Source organism: Indicator indicator, chromosome 35 (assembly GCF_027791375.1).
Source record: "Indicator indicator isolate 239-I01 chromosome 35, UM_Iind_1.1, whole genome shotgun sequence".
Taxonomy (NCBI): Eukaryota; Metazoa; Chordata; class Aves; order Piciformes; family Indicatoridae; genus Indicator; species Indicator indicator.
This window is the reverse complement of record NC_072044.1, coordinates 5,491,412-5,511,480: the sequence shown is the minus strand read 5'-3', so window position 1 is coordinate 5,511,480 and position 20,069 is coordinate 5,491,412. Positions and strand designations below refer to the sequence as shown.

The 20,069-nt window shown below is 53.2% G+C and overlaps 1 protein-coding gene across 1 annotated transcript in view; it reads left to right on the top strand.

Moving 5' to 3' along the window:
- PKP1 (plakophilin 1) overlaps positions 1-20,069 on the top strand; it is a 74,065-nt gene that overhangs the window by 15,124 nt on the left and 38,872 nt on the right. Inside the window, exon 3 of the mRNA XM_054395910.1 lies at positions 14,708-15,129. Coding sequence (XP_054251885.1) covers positions 14,708-15,129 — 422 coding nt within the window. The remainder of the gene's footprint in view (positions 1-14,707; positions 15,130-20,069) is intronic.

The following is a 20,069-nucleotide window of genomic DNA, read 5'->3' as shown; positions in this document are numbered from 1 at the left end:
CTCAGCCAGGTGCCCTGGCTCCATCACTAAGGCTGGGCTGGGTCTAAGTGAGCTAAGCAGGCACTGGTGCATCCCAGAGTGGTATTGAAGCCACCAGCAGCTGTCCTGAGACAGAGGTGGAGTCTCTGAGCATCCTGAGTCCAACAATTGAGATGTTTCTTTTCAAAGTTGCTCTTTGCCCATGGTGGCTCCTGAATGGAGTTGGCAGAGCAGAACTTCCCTGTTCCAGCCATTCTTGTGGTTTCCAGCTGAGGGTTTGTCTTACGGAGAGAGGAGCCCAAGCCCCAGCTCTGCAGCTGCCCCTCCAGCTCATGCTGCTGGTGGTACTGCAGCTAGCACTGCCTGGGTGAGGTTTGCTGCTTAATTGTGTCCATTCCTGATCTTCTTCCCAGTCATAAGGGGAAGGAGTTAGGCAGTCAGAAATGCCACTGGCTGCTGGGAACTTCAGCCCAGCCTTGGTGGTGTTCTGGTGAACAGCTTGGAAGGTGATGTGACCACCAGCACAGGGAGGGGATTCTGCCCCTCTGCTCTGCTCTGCTCTGCTCAGACCCCACCTGCAGCACTGCCTTCAGTTCTGGGGGCCCCAGCACATGGAGGACCTGGAGCTGCTGGAGAGGGTCCAGAGGAGGCCACAAAGATGATCAGAGGTTGGAGAACCTCCCCTGTGGGGACAGGCTGGGAGAGTTGGGGCTGTTCAGCCTGGAGAAGAGAAGGCTCCAGGGAGACCTCAGAGCAGCTTTCCAATACCTGAAGGGGCTCCAGGAGAGCTGGGGAGGGACTTTGGCCAAGAGCTGGGAGTGCCAGGAGGAGGGACAATGGCTTTGAGCTGGGAGAGGAGAGAGTGAGAGTGGAGAGGAGGAAGAAATTGTTGAGAGTGAGGGTGGGGAGAGACTGGCACAGGTTGCCCAGGGAGGCTGTGGCTGTCCCCTCCCTGGAAGTGTTCAAGGCCAGGCTGGATGAGGCCTTGAGCAGCCTGGGCTGGTGGGAGGTGTCCCTGCCCATAGCATGGGGTTGGAACTGGATGCCCTTTAAGGCCTCTTCCAACCCAACCAATCTCTGAATCCATGACTATGAAGATCAGGTCCTCCCTTAGACACCACAGCAGTTCAGTCACTGCTGGCTCCCCCTGGGCTTGTGCAGCTTTTCTCTGAAGGGCTTTTCCTGCACTTACTGCTGAGGGAAGATCTTCCTCCAAGTGTCTCACAAGCCTTTCCTTCTGGAAATTTTTTTGGTGCAGGTCTTCAGGACCTGGGCTAGGGCTGCAAAGGGGATTGGGAGCTGTGCAGGAGCCACAGTCAGAGTGCTCTTACCTAACTGTGCCTATCTGAAAATCAGCCATTTAGTCCCAACAAGTCGTCTAGACTCCTCCCATGGCCAAAAAAAAAAAGAGGCAGAGGAGGTGATTCATGTCCTCTATCTTGGAGATCTGTCAGGTCAGGATGAATCAGCCCCTCTGGATGCTTATCTCCTTCCCCTGGCAGCTGGGTTGGAGCAGTCACCTACTGGGAGCAGTTAGGGGAGATGAGTCCCAGGTGCCATGGGCAGCTTGGAACACATAACCTGCAGCCTAAATCTGCTTAACCAGCTGAACAGACACCATCCTCCCCTGCCACACAGAGGAAGCTCCTCCAGTCTGCTTCTCCCAGAGAAGTGTTGAAAGCTTTACACACATCCACCACCAGCCTGCAGCTTGGCTTGGCTTGGGCTTTGGTCTGCAGAGCTTGTTTGAAGTCTCTGCAGGTTGCAGGCATTCCCAAAAGTGCTTCCTGTTTGTCATTCCTGGGTTGTAAGACATGAAAACAAAGATGAAGCAGATCTGGTTTGGAAGACAAAGTTGTTGGCTTCCCTTCCAGCTGGAGCTGGTGCTGGGAATGTTTAGGAGAAGTCAAAAAGTCCTCTGAGAAATCCTCAGGGATTTCAGGAAACCACCCAGTATAGCATCCAGGAAAATGTCTCATTCCTGAACCTGGAGGGGCTCCAGGGGAGCTGGGGAGGGACTATGGATAAGGGCTGGGGGTGCCAGGATGAGGGACAATGGTTTTGAGCTGGGAGAGGGGAGATTGAGAGTGGAGAGGAGGAAGAAATTCCTTAAAGTGAGGGTGGGGAGACTCTGGCACAGGTTGCCCAGGGAGGCTGTGGCTGTCCCCTCCCTGGAGGTGTTCAGGGCCAGGCTGGATGAGGCCTTGAGCAAGCTGGGCTGGTGGGAGGTGTCCCTGCCCATGGCAGGGGGTTGGAGCTAGATGAGCTTTGAGGTCCCTTCCAGCCCAACTCATTCTGTGCTTTGTAATACTGCTGGAGTTCAAAAGGTCTAACAGGCAACCCAGGGCCCTGCTGCTGCTGCTGCTCCTCAGCACCTGCAGCTCAGACACTGCTCTTGGATTGCCTTAACCGAAGGCACTGCCCTAGATGGTGACTCTCAATCACAGAATCACAGAATTTCAGGGGCTGGAAGGGACCTCAAGAGCTCATCCAGTCCAACCCCCTGCCAGAGCAGGAGCACCTACACCAGATCCCACAGGGACACATCCAGGGGAGTCTTGAATAACTCCAGAGAGGGAGATGCAGGAGATAACCTGCTTCATACACAGCTCTGACAAACTCTCCTTCCTTCCTTCCTTCCTTCCTTTCTTCCTTCCTTCCTTCCTTTTGTCTTGTTCTGTGTCTTCTTGGAAATCTCCACCTTTCTGCTTCTGAGTCTTCTTCCCAACCTTGTGATACTGATCTTCAAACATTACAGCAAATGAAATGAGAGCTCTGGAGGAAGAGCTAAGTCCTAACCCTACCCAATTAACACTTCTGACTAAAACCTGAATTCCCCACTCTTAAAGACTATTTTCTGTTTAATTTTGATATTAGGAATAAATTTCTTTGCTGGAGGAGTGGTCAGGGATTGGAAGAGGCTGCCCAGGGAGGTGGTGGAGTCCCCATGGCTGGAGGTGTCCAAGCAAGGTGTGGCCATGGCACTTGGGGCCAGGGTTTGGTGGCCATGGTGGGGTCGGGTTGGTGTTGACCTGGATGAGCTCATAGGGCTTTGCCAACCCAACCAATTCTGTGATCCTTATTGTCAGTGCTCTCATGGAATGCCTTGTTTGCAGCACCACTGTAGCCAGCATTGCACTGGGTGCCTCCTGCTCATTATCAGTGCAGAGAGCCCTGAAGTCAGTGGGACCAGACCAGGACCAGGCAGTCTGGAGCCAGAAGGTTGGCACTGGGTTCTTGTTTCCCTGGCTCATATTCCAGGGTTTGCCTCAGGCTTTCAGAGCTGGAGTCCCCAGTCCCACCTGCAGTGGCCATGGTGGGATTCAGTGATGGAGACATCAGTGGCTGCACAGCCCTCTGTGTCAGGTTGTGTTTCCATCCAGGTGCTGCTGAGCCCAGAAAACCCTTAGAGACATTTGTCACCCTGCTGACAATGTGAGTCATGAGTGGCCACCGGTTCCCAAAGCTACCTAACCACAGGAGCTGGCTGTGCTGTGTCCTGAGGTGCCACAGGAGGCAGAGTGGTGACCACAGTTTACACAGACAGACATGAGGGAAGGTTAAGCAACTGAACTGAGCACCTAGAGCAGTGCAGGCATGGCAGGAGGGACAGAGAATCACAGCACAGCAGGTTGGAAGGGAGCAAGGATCAGCTGGTTCAACCTCTCCTGGCAGAAGCATGGTCTGGCATGAGCTGCACCCTTGACTGACACTTCAAGACAAGGGGCAGTGGATGGAAACTCCAGCACAGGAGGTTCTACCTCAACATAAGGAGGAACTTCTTCACTGTGAGGGTCACAGAGCCCTGGAGCAGGCTGCCAAGTCCCATCTGGATGCATTCATGTATGATCTGCTCTGGTCCTGCTCTGGCAGGGGGGTTGGACTACCTCAAGGGTCTCCAGAGGTCCCTTCCGACCCCTAACATCTGTGATCCTGTGATTCAGTGCCACCCCAGAAATGGGATCTGCTCAGTGCTGGGCTCACAGCCACTGTCACAGTCCATGGCTGTCACAGGCCCCTGATCTGCAGTGAGTGTCCTGCTGACCCCAGCTGCAGCCACAGCTTTGGAGATTCACAGCCAAGCCCAAGGAAGGCAGAGTGTGGAGCCAGGAAGCCATCAGCAACGATCCTCTGAGGCTCAGCTCCCACCTGCAGCAGCTCTGCTCTTGCCTGGCTCTGCTGGGTTGGCAGCTCCAGCCCTGCTGGAGAGTCTGAGGGTCCCCATGTCAGGGTGCTGAGGTATCAGAGCAAGGTGCAGAGGCACACCTGCCCTCCCCACACTGCTGCTGCCACAAGAGGGAAATACAGCAGCCTGACATGGAGATAAACCACGGTGTGACCCCCCCAGCACTGCCCCAAACCAGGGGCACAGCAGCCCCTGGTGTGCTGGGTCGGGATGGAGGCAGCTCAGAGGTCAAGGTGCTGTGCTTCCAGCAAGGTGAGCAGGGATCCCTCCAGAGCTGACCTCAGCCTGGGGCTTGCAGTGAGTAATGCTTCTGAGAGCAGCCCTGCTCCCAGCCCTGCTCCCAGCCCCAGGAGCATTTGGCATGGCTGCTGCTGCTCCAGTTCAAGCAGCTAACTGAGCTGGAGCCTTGCACATAACAGCTGGGCCCCAGTGGCTACTGAGCCACCAGTGCTCACAGCTGCTTTCCTCAGGCATCACTGCTGGGCTCTCAGGCTCTGTGCTGCACTGGGCCACCCAGTGTGGGTCTGTAGCACTTGTAGCAGTGCTGGGTTAATGATGGGACTCAGTGAGCATCCCTGGAGACATTCAAGGTCAGGCTTGATGGAGCAACCTGATCTAGGGGGGATGTCCCTGCTGACTGCAGGGGAGTTGGACTGGGTGACCTCTAGAGGTCCCTTCCAACCCAATGCATTCTATAGTTCTATGACTCTATGATTCTATGGTTCTGTGGTTCTGAGATTCTATTGTTCCATGGCTCTATGATTCTGTGGTTCCATGAATCTACGACTCTATGGTTCCATGATTCTATGACTCTATGATTCTATGGTTCTGAGATTCTATTGTTCCATAACTCTATGATTCTATTGTTCTATGACTCTGATTCTGTGGTTCCATGACTCTGATTCTATGATTCTATGGTTCCATGATTCTATGTCTCTGTGATTCTATGGTTCCATGACTCTCTGATTCTGTGATTCCATGATTCTATTAGTCCATGATTCCATGATCTTAAAGGTCTCTTCCAACCCAAACAAATCCATGATTCTGTGTCCATTATGGCCCTATGCTGATCCCTCTGCACTATGTAGATCCTGAAGCAACTGCTCCCTGTGGGACACCTTGCAGAGCTTTCTCTTCCAAGTGCATTACCTGTGTGAGATGTGCTCACCACAGGGCAGGGATGCTCCCTGCTATCTCTGGAGAAACATCTCAGTCACTTGGAGCTCTGTGCCATAAGGATCTCAGGACAAAGTCTGTCCTTTGCTGTGGTGACACATGCCAGTTTAAAAGGAAAAATATTGAAAGAGAGTGGTTTGGGCACTTTGAGAAAAGAAGGTTGTTTGGGCTGGATTTTAGGAGGAAGTTCTTCAGCACCAGCTGAGAGAAGGCTCCAGGGAGACCTCGGAGCAGCCTTCCAGGACCTGAAGGGGCTCCAGGAGAGCTGGAGAGAGACTTTGGACAAGGGCTGGGAGTGCCAGGATGAGGGACAATGGCTTTGAGCTGGGAGAGGGGAGAGTGAGACTGGAGATGAGGAAGAAATTGTTGAGAGTGAGGGTTGGGAGAGACTGGCACAGGTTGCCCAGGGAGGCTGTGGATGCCTCCTCCCTGGAGGTGTCCAAGGCCAGGCTGGATGAGGCCCTGAGCAAGCTGGGCTGGTGGGAGGTGTCCCTGCCTATGGCAGGAGGTTGGAACTGGATGATCTCTCAGATCCCTTCCAACCTAAGCCAATCTGTGATTCTATGACTCTGAGCCACCTGCTCTGGTTGCAGATGTCCTTGTTGGCTGCAGGGGGTTGGGTTGGGTGAGATTTGCAGGTCCCTTCCAACCTAAAGCAGTCTGGGACTCTCTCACTGTTGCACATCACCCCCTGGTCAAACCCTGGGTGTCCCTGGGAGGTGTTTCAAGAGGCTTTTATGCTTTGCAGTAAGTAGCAAGCTGGACACAGAGCAGGCTGGACATGACCTTCCCTGGCCAGAACCCACAAGAACTAATTCTCAGCTGGAAAAGCTCATGGCAAGGCAGCAGGCAGGCAAGGTGGGGACAGAGCCTCTCAGAGTCAGATCAACAGCAGATTTGCTGGGTTTGCAATTCCCCCCCACCCCCTGCCTTGCAGCTCAGAGCTGCAGCAGGCAGCAGCAGCTACAGCATTTCGCAAGCAGCATCAGGAACTCTCCCCACCCATCACTCAGGGTGGGACTCTGTCATGTTGCACTGCCTGTGCCTTGCCCTCCAGCCTGGGAGAAACCTGCTCCTGACGTGTTTATACTGAGTCCTGCACTTCTCTCTGTCTGCTGCTCTAGAAACAAACAAATTGCAAGTGGGGGGAAAGGAAAAAAAATAAAATTAGAGCTGGGTAATGAACTGATGGCGTCCTGAGATGCAGGAGTCAGAAACAGCCAGACATCAGGGAGGGCCTCCTGCATGGGGAGGCAGTGCTGGGATGGAAGCATTGTTCCTGGGGCTGCTGAGCCTTGCTCTGGGCTTCTGCTGCTCTGGAAAGCAGGAGGAGAAGAATCAGAGAGTCACAGAATGGTAGGGGTTGGAAGGAAGCCATGAGGATGAGCAGAGGGCTGGAGCTGCTCTGCTATGAGGACAGACTGAGAGAGTTGGGGTTGTGCAGTCTGGAGAGGAGAAGGCTCCCAGGAGACCTTCTTGTGGCCTTCCAGGATCTGAAGGGGGCTCCAAGAAAGCTGGGGAGGGACTTTTGAGGGTGTCAGGGAGTGATAGGACTGGGGGGGATGGAGCAAAACTAGAGATGGGGAGATTGAGATTGGATGTTAGGAAGAAATTCTTCCCCATGAGGGTGGTGAGAGACTGGCACAGGTTGCCCAGGGAGGTGGTGGAAGCCTCATCCCTGGAGGTGTTTGCAGCCAGGCTGGAGGTGGCTGTGAGCAACCTGCTGTGGTGTGAGGTGTCCCTGCCCATGGCAGGGGGGTTGGAACTGCATGATCCTTGAGGTCCCTTCCAACCCTGACAATTCCATGATTCTGTGACACTGTTTTGTCTCCTCTGCCCTCCTCGGTGTAAAGTTTCATCAAGTCAAAAATCACAGAATCAGAGCATGGTAGGGGGTGGAAGGGACCTCCAGAGATCATCCAGACCAAGCCCCTGCCAGAGCAGGGGCACCCAGGGCAGGGCACCCAGGAACACATCCAGGTGGAGCTTGGAAGTCTCCAGAGAAGGAGACTCCACAACCTCCCTGGGCAGCCTGCTCCAGGGCTCCAGCAGCCTCACAACAAAGAAGTTTCTCCTGTTGAGGTGGAACCTGCTGGCTTCCAGTTTGTGTCCATTGCTCCTTGGCCTGTCAGAACAGAGCCTGGCCCCTGCTTTTGCCCCCCACCCTGCAGGTATTGATAAACACTGATCAGATCCCCTCTCAGTGCAGGACTTCTCCCCTAAAACAGAAGGGTTGTGAAAGGAAAAACCAGAAAAGGGCTGGTGACCACTGACCAGGATAATGCCAGCTGGACTGCCTGGAACCTTCTGTTCCAGGGGAAATATTTATTCCAGTGGAAATATTTCTTTACCTGTCTTGTGCAGCTGTTGGCTATTCCAGCTGATGGTTATTCCAGCTGATGTTCCTCAAATGGTCCCATCCTGCAGGCTGAGAACTGGTGACCCACAGCTGTTTATTAATTTAAAGGCAGATCTGTGCTGCTGTCAGTGAAGGGAAGCTCCTTCTCCCTGGGCATGACACCAGCACCCCTGTGCTCTCAATGCTCAAGATCTCTGCCAGTCCTCCCTGCACCTCCCCTCCTCGTTTTCACATCAATGAACCTCTCCCAGGGCTTGGCCTCAAAGGTGCAGTCTCATTTCATGGCAGGGAGGAGAAGTTCAGGTTAAAATTGAGGATGTTGATGCTCCCCAGCTGCACCTGAGCATCCTCCTGCAGCCTACAAATGCCGGGGGGTGCCAGTGTGTGGTGCTGGCTGGATCCACCTGCCCCAGCTGCTCAGGTGCCATGAGGAGCAGCCTTGCTGCCAGCCTGTGCCATGCCAAAGGGTTGGCAGATCCTGCAGTGCACAGGGAACCACTGCAGGGGATCACTGCTTTCTGCCTCTACTCTGCTTTGAGGGACTTCATAGAACCATAGAATGGCTTAGGCTGGAGGAGACCTTAGAGATTATCTAATCCAAGCTCCCTGCCATGGGCAGGGATGCCTCTCAGCTAGCTGCTTGCTCAAGCCCCCAGGTTGCTCCAGCCCCCATCCAACCTGGCTTTGAACAACTCCAGGGAGGGGGCATCCACAACCTCCCTGGGCAAATGACTTCCCTGCCATTTCCAGCATTTCTCTGCATGCTCCTGAAGGGAGGAGGTGTGGACCTGGCTCACCTGCCCCATCAAACACCCACAAGCAGTGGGCAGATGGAATTCAGGGTGTTGGGAAACCTGAAGGCTGAAGGCAAGAGACTGATTCTTGCCTTTCACTGGTGCTGTGCTGCACGGGGCCAGCTCACCCTGCACACCCATGGCATCAGCAGAACTGCTCAGATCCTTGTCAGGATCCAAACCACAGGCTGTGCAATAGCATCACCTTCACCTTTGGAGATGTCATCACTCCTGCAGACAGCAGAGAACCTTGCTGTCCATCTTATCTCACTGGTGACTGCACCCAGCAGAGATAACAGCCCAGGGAACTCCATTCCCTGTCTGCATTTGCTCCAGCGTTGGAAGGGAAGGTCTCTGCGTAGCTTGGTGAACATCTTACATGGAGATGGAGGCTTTGGTCTCAGAAAGCTTCTCTTACAGCACAGGCACAGGGCTTGGAGATCTCTCTCCTCTGAGACCAAGCAGTGGTCAGGTCAGCTGGAGGATTCCTAGAGACTATTTGGCAAGCAGGGCTGAAAGGAGCTGAAGGCAGCAGGAGGTTCCTCATCGATCTGCAGCGTTCGGATCAGGCTCGGGCTGCAGAGAGGGATCCTGAGATACCAACTAGGTTTGTGCCACTTGAAAGAGATTAAAATGGGCTCAGCCAAGCATCTGGTAGAATCAGCAATAAAAGTCATGCACTGACTTTGGTAATGAGCTTCGCATCACACAGGAACTATTTTCCCATGAGTTTGCAAAAGGCTTCCCCGCCCTGCCAGGACCTGCACCAACTTGCCACCCAGGGCTCCCTGTGTTGCAGAAAGGTCTTTTCAAACAGGCAGTGGCTTTGCTTCATCCATCTCAGGGGCTGGCAGCAAAGAGGACAATGCTGTGTGGCACCATAAACCCATCAGGAAGTGCAGAGTGGATGGTTCTGTATCCAAACACAGCCACACTCACACCTCGCCTGCTCTGCTGGCGCTGGGCCCATGGCGCTGCTGGAAAGCAAACCCAGGCTGTAGATAAACACCAACTTTGCTCTGCCATGGGGAGCTGAATTGGTTTCAGCAATGCCCAGGGGCTCCCCAGCTCTGCCAAGCTTCTGACAGCCCCACAACACAATCCTGGCTTCTACTGACTCATAAAGACAAAGGAGCAGGCTCACATGTAACAAGCTGCTGCTCTGTCCTCCAGCCAGGGGTGAGCCCTGCCGCTGGCTTCTCTGCTCCACCAAGCAGCAAAGTCCTGCCTGCACCTTCCTGCCACAGCCCTGTCCCAGCCCTCACTGTCCCAAGGGTCTCTGAATCCAAGACAATGCAGAACTGAGGGTGGTATCACCCTTAGAGGACATACTCAGCCCTGGTGGGGTGGGGTAGGTCATGGCGTCACGAAAGGTCACTTTGCACTGCTGTGTGCTTGCTGCATCCATGGCAGAACCAGGGTGGAGAGAACCTCTCCCTGGTGTGTGGCCATCCTGGAAATCAGAGATTGGAATCATCTCCCAGGGGAAGCAGTGGATTCCCCTACACTGGACAGTTTTCAGTCTCAGCCTGACAGGGTGCTGGGCCAGCTCATTGCAACTCCACCACAGAAAGGTTGGACCAGATGAGCCTTGGGGTCCCTTCCGACCTGGCACTCTGTGACTCTAGGAAATTTCAGTGCTAGGGCAGTCCCCAGGACCCATCACACACTACCTGCTTTGTCCTTGCTCTCCTTATCACATTCAGATCCTCCTTCCCCATCCCTGGGAGCTCTGCAGCGGGCACCAAACCTGCTGCCTGTTCTGCTTGCAGACCCAACAGGTTTTTTCTGTGTCCTCTGGAGCAAAAGCAAAGGAAACGTGCTCCCCTTTGCTCCCCTTCCAGCAATCCACCTGCTGAGATGCAAACCTGCCACATGAAAGCAGGAAAACAGCTCCAGACTGGTGCTCAAATGACAGAGCAGTGTGGGTGTCAGAGGAGCTGGACTGGAGGTCTCCTCATCCTCTTGGGTCACCTCCGTGAAACGCTTCCAGCTGTTACCTCTGCAGCTCTCTGGGACACAGCAGAGAGGATTCTCTGCATTTCTGAATATCAGTTTATTCATATTTGGCTTAATTAATTAGCATAATGACCATCCTGTGGAGTGTTGGAGGCTGGAATGATGATGAGTGTGCTAAGGGCTGGGAGGAAGCAGGGGCAGAGCAACAGGACTCAGGGTGAGGATCTCTGTGGCTGGGGACAATTTCTGTAGCAGAACAAGCGAAGGGGGTGGAGGTGGTTAGAAACAATAAGAGGGAAACTGAGTGGAGAGAAGGGAGAAATGTTTGACACTGAGGGTGAGGAGAGCCTGACCAAGGCTGCCCAGAGAACTGGGAGCTGCCCCATGGCTGGCACCATTGCAGGTCAGGTTGTTTGGGGCTGTGAGCAACCTGCTCTGGTTGGAGATGTCCCTGGGGACTGCAGGGGGCTGGACTGGAGGAGCTCTAAAGGTCCCTTTCCATCCAAACCTTTCTATGATTCTGTGATCCTGATTTCTCCCCCATATGGGGAAACAAGACTTTGTCTCAGTGACAGAAGCCATTGCACCAGAATTTCTACACCTTTGTACCTTGACTTTCCATGGACACAAGAAGTTACTAGTGCTGAATTTTCTCTCTCTGCCCATGGGATCCTTGGGTGGCTTTTGCAGAAGGAGGCATCCTCAAGAAGGAGGCTGCTTAAAGTTAGATAAGAAAAAAAACCCTTGGCCCACCAAGGATGAACTGTCCCAAGATAAACCAAAGGGAGGTGCTGCCAGGCAGTTTTGTTCTGTTCAGCCTGGAGAAGAGAAGGCTCCAGGGGAACCTTAGAACAGCCTTGCAGGACCTGAAGGGGCTCCAGGAGAGCTGGGGAGGGACTTTGGCCAAGGACTGGGAGTGCCAGGATGAGGGACAATGGCTTTGAGCTGGGAGAGGGGAGATTGAGAGTGGAGAGGAGGAAGAAATTATTGAGAGTGAGGGTGGGGAGAGACTGGCACAGGTTGCCCAGGGATGTCCCTTCCCTGGAGGTGTTCAGGGCCAGGCTGGATGAGGCCTTGAGCAAGCTGTGCTGGTGGGAGGTGTCCCTGCCCACGGCAGGGGGTTGGAACTGGATGATCTTGAAGGTCCCTCCCAACCCAAATCATTCTGTGATTCTTTCTATCCCTGCTTGCTTCATGCCTTGGAGATCTTCTTGTCAGCACACTGGGCAGGGGATGGGGTGGAAAGAGTCAATACCATGGGGCAAACAGCAGCACTAAAATAGCTTTAATTACTTTCCTTTCTCTAGCACACCCCTTGGTGCCTTGTCTCTCACTTGGACACAACCCTGCAGGCTTCCAGAAGGTTTAATGTTGCAAAAGAATATTGGAATCAGTCCTGGTGCTCTTGGGGCCAACTTTGAGGCCATTTGGTAAAGTGATGAATCCGTTCTGAAGTGACAGGAGGGCAGCTTGAGCCTCTTTTTCATTTGGCTAACTGCAGTTGTTTGGGTTTGTTTGGTTTGGTTTTTTGGTTGGCTTTTTCTTTTGTTGTTTTTTTTTTTCCTGTCTTTTAGCCTTTTTATTTCCTTCGTGGCTTAGTCATCTCAGCTCTTGTTGCATGTCCTCCTTTGTTCTCAGATCATCCCATGTGAGCTGATGCTACACACCTTGTAGCACCACAGGCAGATATTCCTTGTCTCCACTTGCTTCTTGGCACAAGGAGACAGAAGAAGCCTTTCTGACTGATCTCTCCCTCCCTTTGCTCCCTTTCTGATGAGCTTGTAGAGGGAAGGTGAACAAAACAGTACAAGGAAGATAAAAAGCAAGGCAGGGAGTGCTGGAAGGTCAGGATGGGGCAGCCTCCTGTGATGGCAAGAGAGGTGATGGGAGGGCCTCTAATTGCAGCTTGGCTTAGACCCTGTGTGTTGGAATTAGGACATTTGCTCTAACGCCAGAGTCATCTTTGGCTTTTCAGTTCTGCTTTCAAGCTCCTGGAGGCCACATCCTGTTCACTGAGGGTCCCCAGATTTCAAGGGAGTGTTTGGCACCTTGCAGAGTGTTCCTCGGGTGGAGTTTTTCCTTTTACCAGGGATCATTTTGTGTTTAATTTTCATGCTGCAAGTCTCCTTCTGTGATTCTATGATTCTATGGCTATGGGTGGGGGTCCTCTCTGCAGCTGATCAAACCATCTCTGTGAGCAAGAAAAGGGCTGGGTAGTCTCCAAGCTGTTAAAGGTGATCAAACCATCTCTGTGAGCAAGGGAAGTCTGCCTGCTGTCAGAGGTGGTCCAGCAGGGTGGTTTCCATTGCTGTGAGGGTGCCTGCAGTGGGCCCTGAGTCCCACTGGCTCTGTCTGGTGTTAGCTTGGATGTTAGAAAGAAATTCTTTCCCATGAGAGTGGTGAGACACTGGAACAAGTTGCCCAGGGAGGTGGTGGAAGCCTCATCCCTGGAGGTTTTTGCAGCCAGGCTGGATGTGGCTGTGAGCAACCTGCTGTGGTGTGAGGTGTCCCTGCCCATGGCAGGGGGGTTGGAACTGGCTGAGCCTTGAGGTCCCTTCCAGCCCTGACAATTCTCTGATTCTGTGGGACAAAACTGCTCTGGAATTGCACTGACTGTGGTCAGGGTCAGTACTGGTTCCAGAGTGGTGCTTCTCTGGTGTCCTGTGCCATGGATCTGATCTCCTGTGATGGTGTGAGATGAACATTTTGCCTCCAGTAAATTTGGGGCCACAAAAGATTTAGAGTGGGTATTAGAAAAAAGTTCTTTAGAGCAAGGGTGAGGAGACACTGGAACAGGTTGCCCAGGGAGGCTGTGGATGCCTCCTCCCTGGAGGTGTTCAAGGCCTTGAGCAAGCTGGGCAGGTGGAAGGTGTCCCATGGCAGGGGGTTGGAACTGGATGAGCTTTAAGATCCCTTTCAACCTAACCCATTCTCTGAACCTATGAAAGATACCTGAGCAGCACAGACATTTAGCAGCCATGCCAGCCAGGCAGAAGGGGGTCTGGTGATGCCCACCTGCAGCTCAAGCCCTTCCCTCGTGTGGAGGGTTGAAAATTGCCCCCAGCATTAAGTGGATAGCCCAGCCCAGCCCAGCTGGAAGCAAATGAAGCTGCATTTACAAGCAAAGCCACAATCTACAATGGGGTGCAATGAATAGGTACAAAATAGACAAGATTTGCAATATTTACAGGTATTTACAATTGATAAACAGCACAAGAAGCCAAAAACCAGGGGAGCTAATAGCTTCTCCACTCCCTGCCCCTCTCCCCCTTTCCTTATCCCCCCTTGGACACAAAGAGACAAGAGAAAAGAGAGCTATTTTTGTTAGACTTAGCCAAAGCAATGCAGCCAAGGTGAGCAGAAGCCAGCAGAAGCACAAAGTTAATATCTCCCAGGTTGAAGAAGCTTAAAGAGAGACAATCACATGCTGGGCTGCAGCAAGAGGAGCACAGCCAGCAGGTCAAGGGAGGTGATTCTCCCTCTCTGCTCCACTCTGCTCAGACCCCACCTGAAGCACTGCATCCAGTTCTGGAGCTTCTATTACAAGAAGGATCTGGAGGTGCTGGAAAGTGTCCAGAGAAGGGCCACAAGGATGAGCAGAGGCTTGGAGCTGCTCTGCTCTGAAGACAGCCTGAGAGAGTTGGGGTTGTGCAGGCTGGAGAGGAGAAGGCTCCCAGGAGACCTTCTTGTGGCCTTCCAGGATCTCAAGAGGGCTCCAAGAAAGCTGGAGAGGGACTTTTGAGGGTGTCAGGGAGTGACAGGATTTGGGGGGGGGGGGGGGGGGGGGGGGCGGTTGGAGCAAAACTAGAAGTGGAGAGATTCAGATTGGATGCTAGGAAGAATTTCTTGCCCATGAGGGTGGTGAGAGCCTGGCACAGGTTGCCCAGGGAGGTGGTGGAAGCCTCATCCCTGGAGGTGTTTGCAGTCAGGCTGGAGGTGGCTGTGAGCAACCTGCTGTGGTGTGAGGTGTCCCTGGGCATGGCAGGGGGGTTGGAACTGGCTGAGCCTTGAGGTCCCTTCCCACCCTGACAATTCTGTGAAGATTCTATGATTCTGACTTTACCAAATTAATTCTCATGGTAGCTATCTCCCCAATGGGATTGTTTAGACCTATCATCATTTTCCTTTTTGCACCCAGTGGTGATTCATTTACATTTTACTACTTTGTGGTCACGACCTGTGTGAAGATTTTCAAGGTCCAGCCTAAAGCTGCCACCCCCTCATGCTCTTGCCTCCTGTTTTGTCCTCGCCCAGCTGTACAACGGGACCCTGAAGCGGGACGTGGAGAACAGGCGCTACAGCTCCTACAGCCAGATGGAGGGCTGGGGCAGCAAGCACTACAGCAAGGCTGTCTGCAGCCCTGCCAGGGCTGGCAGTGACTACTGCTTCGTGCAGAACATCAAGAGCAGCCGCAGCGAGCCTGACCTCTACTGCGAACCGCCCCGGGGCACCCTGCGCAGGAGCCAGGGGGGAGGCCGGGCCGAGCACAAGGCCACCCTGAACCGCCAGAGCATCTACAGCAGCTGCAGCACCCAGCAAGGGACTACCAGGACAAGTAAAAAAATGCCAGCCCGGGCCCTCTCCTGCCCCTCCAGCAACAAGGCAGATGTGGTCTATGCCCAGCCCATGATGAGCTGCAAGCAGGATGTTTATGGACAGACCCAGTCCAGCTCCAAGTAAGTCTGCTGCTGCGGTTGGATGAATCTGGGGGGGAGGTTGATATCTGCTGAGGAGGTCTGGCCATCACAGGTAGTCCCCTGAGCTGCTTGATAGCCCCTGGAGAGGTGCTCAGTGGTGCCCTCTGTGTGTAATGGCATCCTGCAGCCTGAAGTGGGTCAGATGAGTCACACTCTCAAAGGGATCATTTCTTATCATGACCCTGGAGGGGTGGCCACCACTCAGAGAGCATAGCTCTGCTGTAGCTGGGTGGTGGTGGGCAGGATGGTCCCCCCAGTCTCATAGGATGTTAGGGGTTGGAAGGGACCTCTGGAGATTCTCAAGTCCAACCCTCCTGCCAGAGCAGGACCATAGAATCCAGCACAGGTCACACGGGAACACATCCAGGTGGGGCTTGGAAGTCTCCAGAGAAGGAGAATCCACAACCTCTCTGGGCAGCCTGCTCCAGAGCTCTGTGACCCTCGCACTGAAGAAGTTCCTCCTCATGCTGAGGTGGAACCTCCTGTGCTGCAGTTTCTACCCAGTCTCTCTGGTGCTATGTCAATCCAAGAACAATTACTTTCAAACTTGCCCCACGTTGGGTGCCAATTATTTTCCGTCTTGGTTTTGAGCCATGAGCTGCCCAGGGCAAAAGGACAGAAAATTCTAGTTTAGTCCTTTGCAGGGAGTAAAAATTTAAAAAAAAAAAGAGAAAAAAGAAAAAAATTGCTGCACAACTGGATTGGAATTATAAATGGAAATTCTACTTAAAATATATACCCAAAGGCATTCAGGTGTCACAGAATCACAAAATGTCAGGGCGTGGAAGGGACCTCTGGAGATCATCCAGTCCAAACCCCCTGCCAGAGCAGGGTCCCCAAGGCAGGTCACAGGAACACATGCAGGAAGGTTTTGAATATCTCCAGAGAAGGAGACTCCACAACCCCCCTGGGCAGCCTGTTCCAGTGTTCTGTCACCCTCACAGTGAAAAAAATTTTCCTCCTGTTTCCATGGAACTTCCTATGCCTCAGCTTCCACCGCTGCCCCTTGTGCTGTCATTGGGCATCACTGAGCAAAGCCTGGCTCCAGCCTCTTGGCACTCACCCTTCACAATTTTATAAACATTAATGAGGCCACACCTTAGTCTCCTTTTCTCCAGGCTAAAGAGCCCTCAGCTCCCTCAGGCTCTCCTCACAGGAGATGTTCCACTCTCACCATTTTCGTGGCTCTGTGCTGGACTCTCTCAAGCAGTTCCCTGAGGTCCTTCTTGACCTGAGGGGCCCAGAACTGGACACAATATTCCAGATATGGCCTCACCAGAGCAGAGTAGAAGGGCAGGAGAACCTCTCTTGACCTACTCACCACAGCCCTTCTAATCCACCCCAAGATGCCCTTGGCCTTCTTGACCACCAGAGCACATTACTGGCTCATGGTCAGCCTCCCATCCTTCAGCACCCCCAGGTCCTTTTCCCCTTCACTACTCTCCAGCAGGTCAGTCCCCAACCTCTATTGCTCCATGGGCTTGTTCTTTCCCAGGTGCAAGACTCTTCCCTTGCCCTTGTTGAACTTCATTCCATTTCTCCCTGCCCAACTCTCAGCCTGTCTCAGTCTGGCTGGCTGGCAGCACAACCTTCTGGTGTGCCAGCAGGCAGGAGGAATGCACTCGCAAAGCAGGCTCAGTCCTTCACCTGGCCCTACCACGCAAAAACCTTGCAGAGACCTCCACCCCCTCAGCTTCAACAGGCCTAAGAACAGGCCAAAACTGCTCCCACCACCACCTAGAACAGACCTACCACAGCTCCACCAGGCCTAATTGTGCAGCTGGAGTTTCCCTGCCAACCAAAGTCATCTCCCTGACATGAGCAAAGGCGAGCGAGTCCTGAGCGGAGGGCAGGAGAGAAGAGAGATTGTTTGTGTGGTCCCTTAAGTAGTGCAACATCTCTCCAAGGGAGAGCCACCAGGATGGTTGAGGGACTGGACTACTGCCCTATGAGGAGAGGCTGAGAGCCCTGGGGCTCTTTAGTCTGGAAAGGAGAAGACTTTATAAATATCTGAGGGCTGGGGGTCAAGAGGAAGGGGACAGGGGCAGCCTCTTCTATGTTGCACCCTTGGGTAAGACAAGGGGCAATGGAAGGAAAGTCCAGCACAGGAGGTTCCACCTCAACATGAGGAGGAGCTTCTTCACTGTGAGGGTCCCAGAGCCCTGGAACAGGCTGCCCAGAGAGGTTGTGGAGTCTCCTTCTCTGGAGCCTTTCCAGCCCTGTCTGGATGTGTTCCTGTGTGACCTGTGCTGGATTCTATGGTCCTCCTCTGGCAGGGGGGTTGGACTGGAAGATCTCCAGAGGTCCCTTCCAACCCCTAACATCTGTGAGCCTGTGATCAGGAAATAGAATAGAATTCCAGTTCACGATACCCTGGGATATATTGTCCATCCCCTTGGGAATCTCTCTAGCTTTCAGAGGACTCTCTTTGTGGTCATGCCAATTAACTCCTGATTTCCCTTAAACTCCCACATTCTGTTAGCCAACAGCTCCTTTGCAAGGTGAGGGTGGGGACGTGGAGAGTGGAAAGCCTGATGTGCAGGCTGGCTCCTGTGCTGGCTGCTTGTGCTGCTTGTGCTGCCTGTGCTGCCTGTGCTGCCTGCCTGTGCTGCCTGTGCTGGCTGCCTGTGCTGGCTGCCTGTGCTGCCTGTGCTGGCTGCCTGTGCTGCCTGCCTGTGCTGCCTGTGCTAGCTGCCTGTGCTAGCTCCCTGCCTGTGCTGCCTGCCTGTGCTGGCTGTGCTGGCTGCCTGTGCTGCCTGCCTGTGCTGCCTGCCTGTGCTAGCTGCCTGCCTGTGCTGCCTGCCTGTGCTGGCTGCCTGCCTGTGCTGCCTGCCTGTGCTGCCTGCCTGTGCTAGCTGCCTGCCTGTGCTGCCTGCCTGTGCTGGCTGCCACACTGCTTTGGCTCTCCTAAACAAACCCCAGAAATCAAATGGCTTTGAAGCAGTTGGATCCTGGGGGGTCTGACTCACAAACATGAGCCAGCAGTGTGCCCAGGGGCATGGAAGGCCAATGGCATCCTGGCATGGATCAGGAGCAGTGTGGCCAGCAGGAGCAGGGATGGAATTCTGCCCTGTACTGAGCACTGGTGAGGCCTCACCTCAGCACTGTGTGCAGCTCTGGGCCCTCACTGCAAGAGAGATCTTGAGGTGCTGGAGCAGGTCCAGAGGAGAGCAATCAGACTGGGGAGGGGGCTGGAGGGAAAGGCTGATGAGGAGAGGCTGAGGGAGCTGGGGGTGTTCAGCCTGGAGAAGAGGAGACTTAGAGGGGACCTTAGCACTCTCTACAGCTACCTAAAAGGAAGTTGTAGTCAGGTTGGGGTCAGGCTCTGCCCCCTGGCAACTTGTGCCAGGACAAGAGGGCATGGCCTGAAACTGTGCTGGGGGTGGTTAGGTTGGACATTAGGAAGCACTTCCTCATGGAAAGGCTTTAGGTTGGATATTAGGAAACACTTTCTCATGGAAGGGGTTTAGGTTGGATATTAGGAAGCACTTCCTCATGGAAAGGGGAATTAGGCACTGGGAGGGACTGCCCAGGGGGTGGTGGAGTCACCATCCCTGGAAGTCTTTAAGAAGAGCTTGGATGTGGCACTTGGTGGCAGGGTTTAGCTGAGGTGGTGGTGTTGGGCTGCACTTGATGATCTCTGAGGTCTTTTCCAGCCTCAATCATTCTGGGATTCTGTGCCTCAGCAGAGATGAGAACCTGCAGAGCAGTCGTGTTGACCCCTCTGCCTTTCCACCCAGCCCTTGCTTCATTCCCCAGAAAGGTCTGATCTGGTCTCCAGAAAAAAAAAAAAAAAAAAAAAAGATCAGAAATCCAAATAAAAATCCATATTGGAATAATGCCCCTAGGCAGGAAAGAGGAAGGAACACAAGTTGTTCAATTCCTTCCTGCCCAGAACATGCAGTCCCATTAGGATTAGGACTTATGCAAGGAGTGGAGGATGGTCCTTCACATCTCACTTAGCATCAGGGCCCTTCTTGTAAATGTTGTCTACAACAATAAGACATCCAGAGCACACCAGTGAGCTTGGGCACTCCCAAGCTGGCACCTGTGCAGTGCAGCTAAAAATACCTGCTGGGGTTTGGATGGTGCTAGAGAGATGTTGATTGAAAGCTACCCTGGTGGCTACACTGCCTCTGGCTCTGGGGCACCAGCCAGACAGAGAGGAGATTTGAGGTGCACAAAGCCTGGGCTTGGAGGCTTGCAGTTTGTGTGGTTTGGACTGCAAAAACATAGGCATGGAATCATAGAATCAAGGAATCATGGAATCATGGAATCATAGAATCATAGAATTATAGAATCACAGAATCACAGAATCAGAGAATCAGAGAATCAGAGAATCATAGAATCATAGAATCACAGAATCATAGAATCAGAGAATCAGAGAATCAGAGAATCATAGAATCATAGAATCACAGAATCATGGAGCCACAGAATCATGGAATGATAGTTACAGAATCATAGAATCAAAGAACCACAGAGTCATAGAGCCATAGAATCACAGAATCAGAGAATCATGGAACAGTCTGGCTTGGAAGGGACTTCCAATGCTCATCCAGTCCAACCCCCTGCAGCCTGCAGGGACATTCTCCACCAGACCAGGCTGCCCAGAGCCCTGTCGAGCCTGAGACTGAGTATCTCCAGGGATGGGACTTCAACCACAGTTCACAGCTGCAATGTTTTATTGAGCTGGAAAAGTAAGGTCTGAGTCTTCCTGCACTCCTGTTGCTGCATCACTGACATGCAGGGCCTGCTCTGCCCCAACCCAGGGGTGATCACAAGTCCCAGCTGGATGTGGCAGCTTGTCACACAAACCCAAGCTCAGCCCTGGTGGTTCCTGGTCCAGAAGAGAATTTTTCCCACTGCAGCATAAGTGTGAGACTAATTAACAGGGCCCACAGCCTTTGTCACAGCTCACA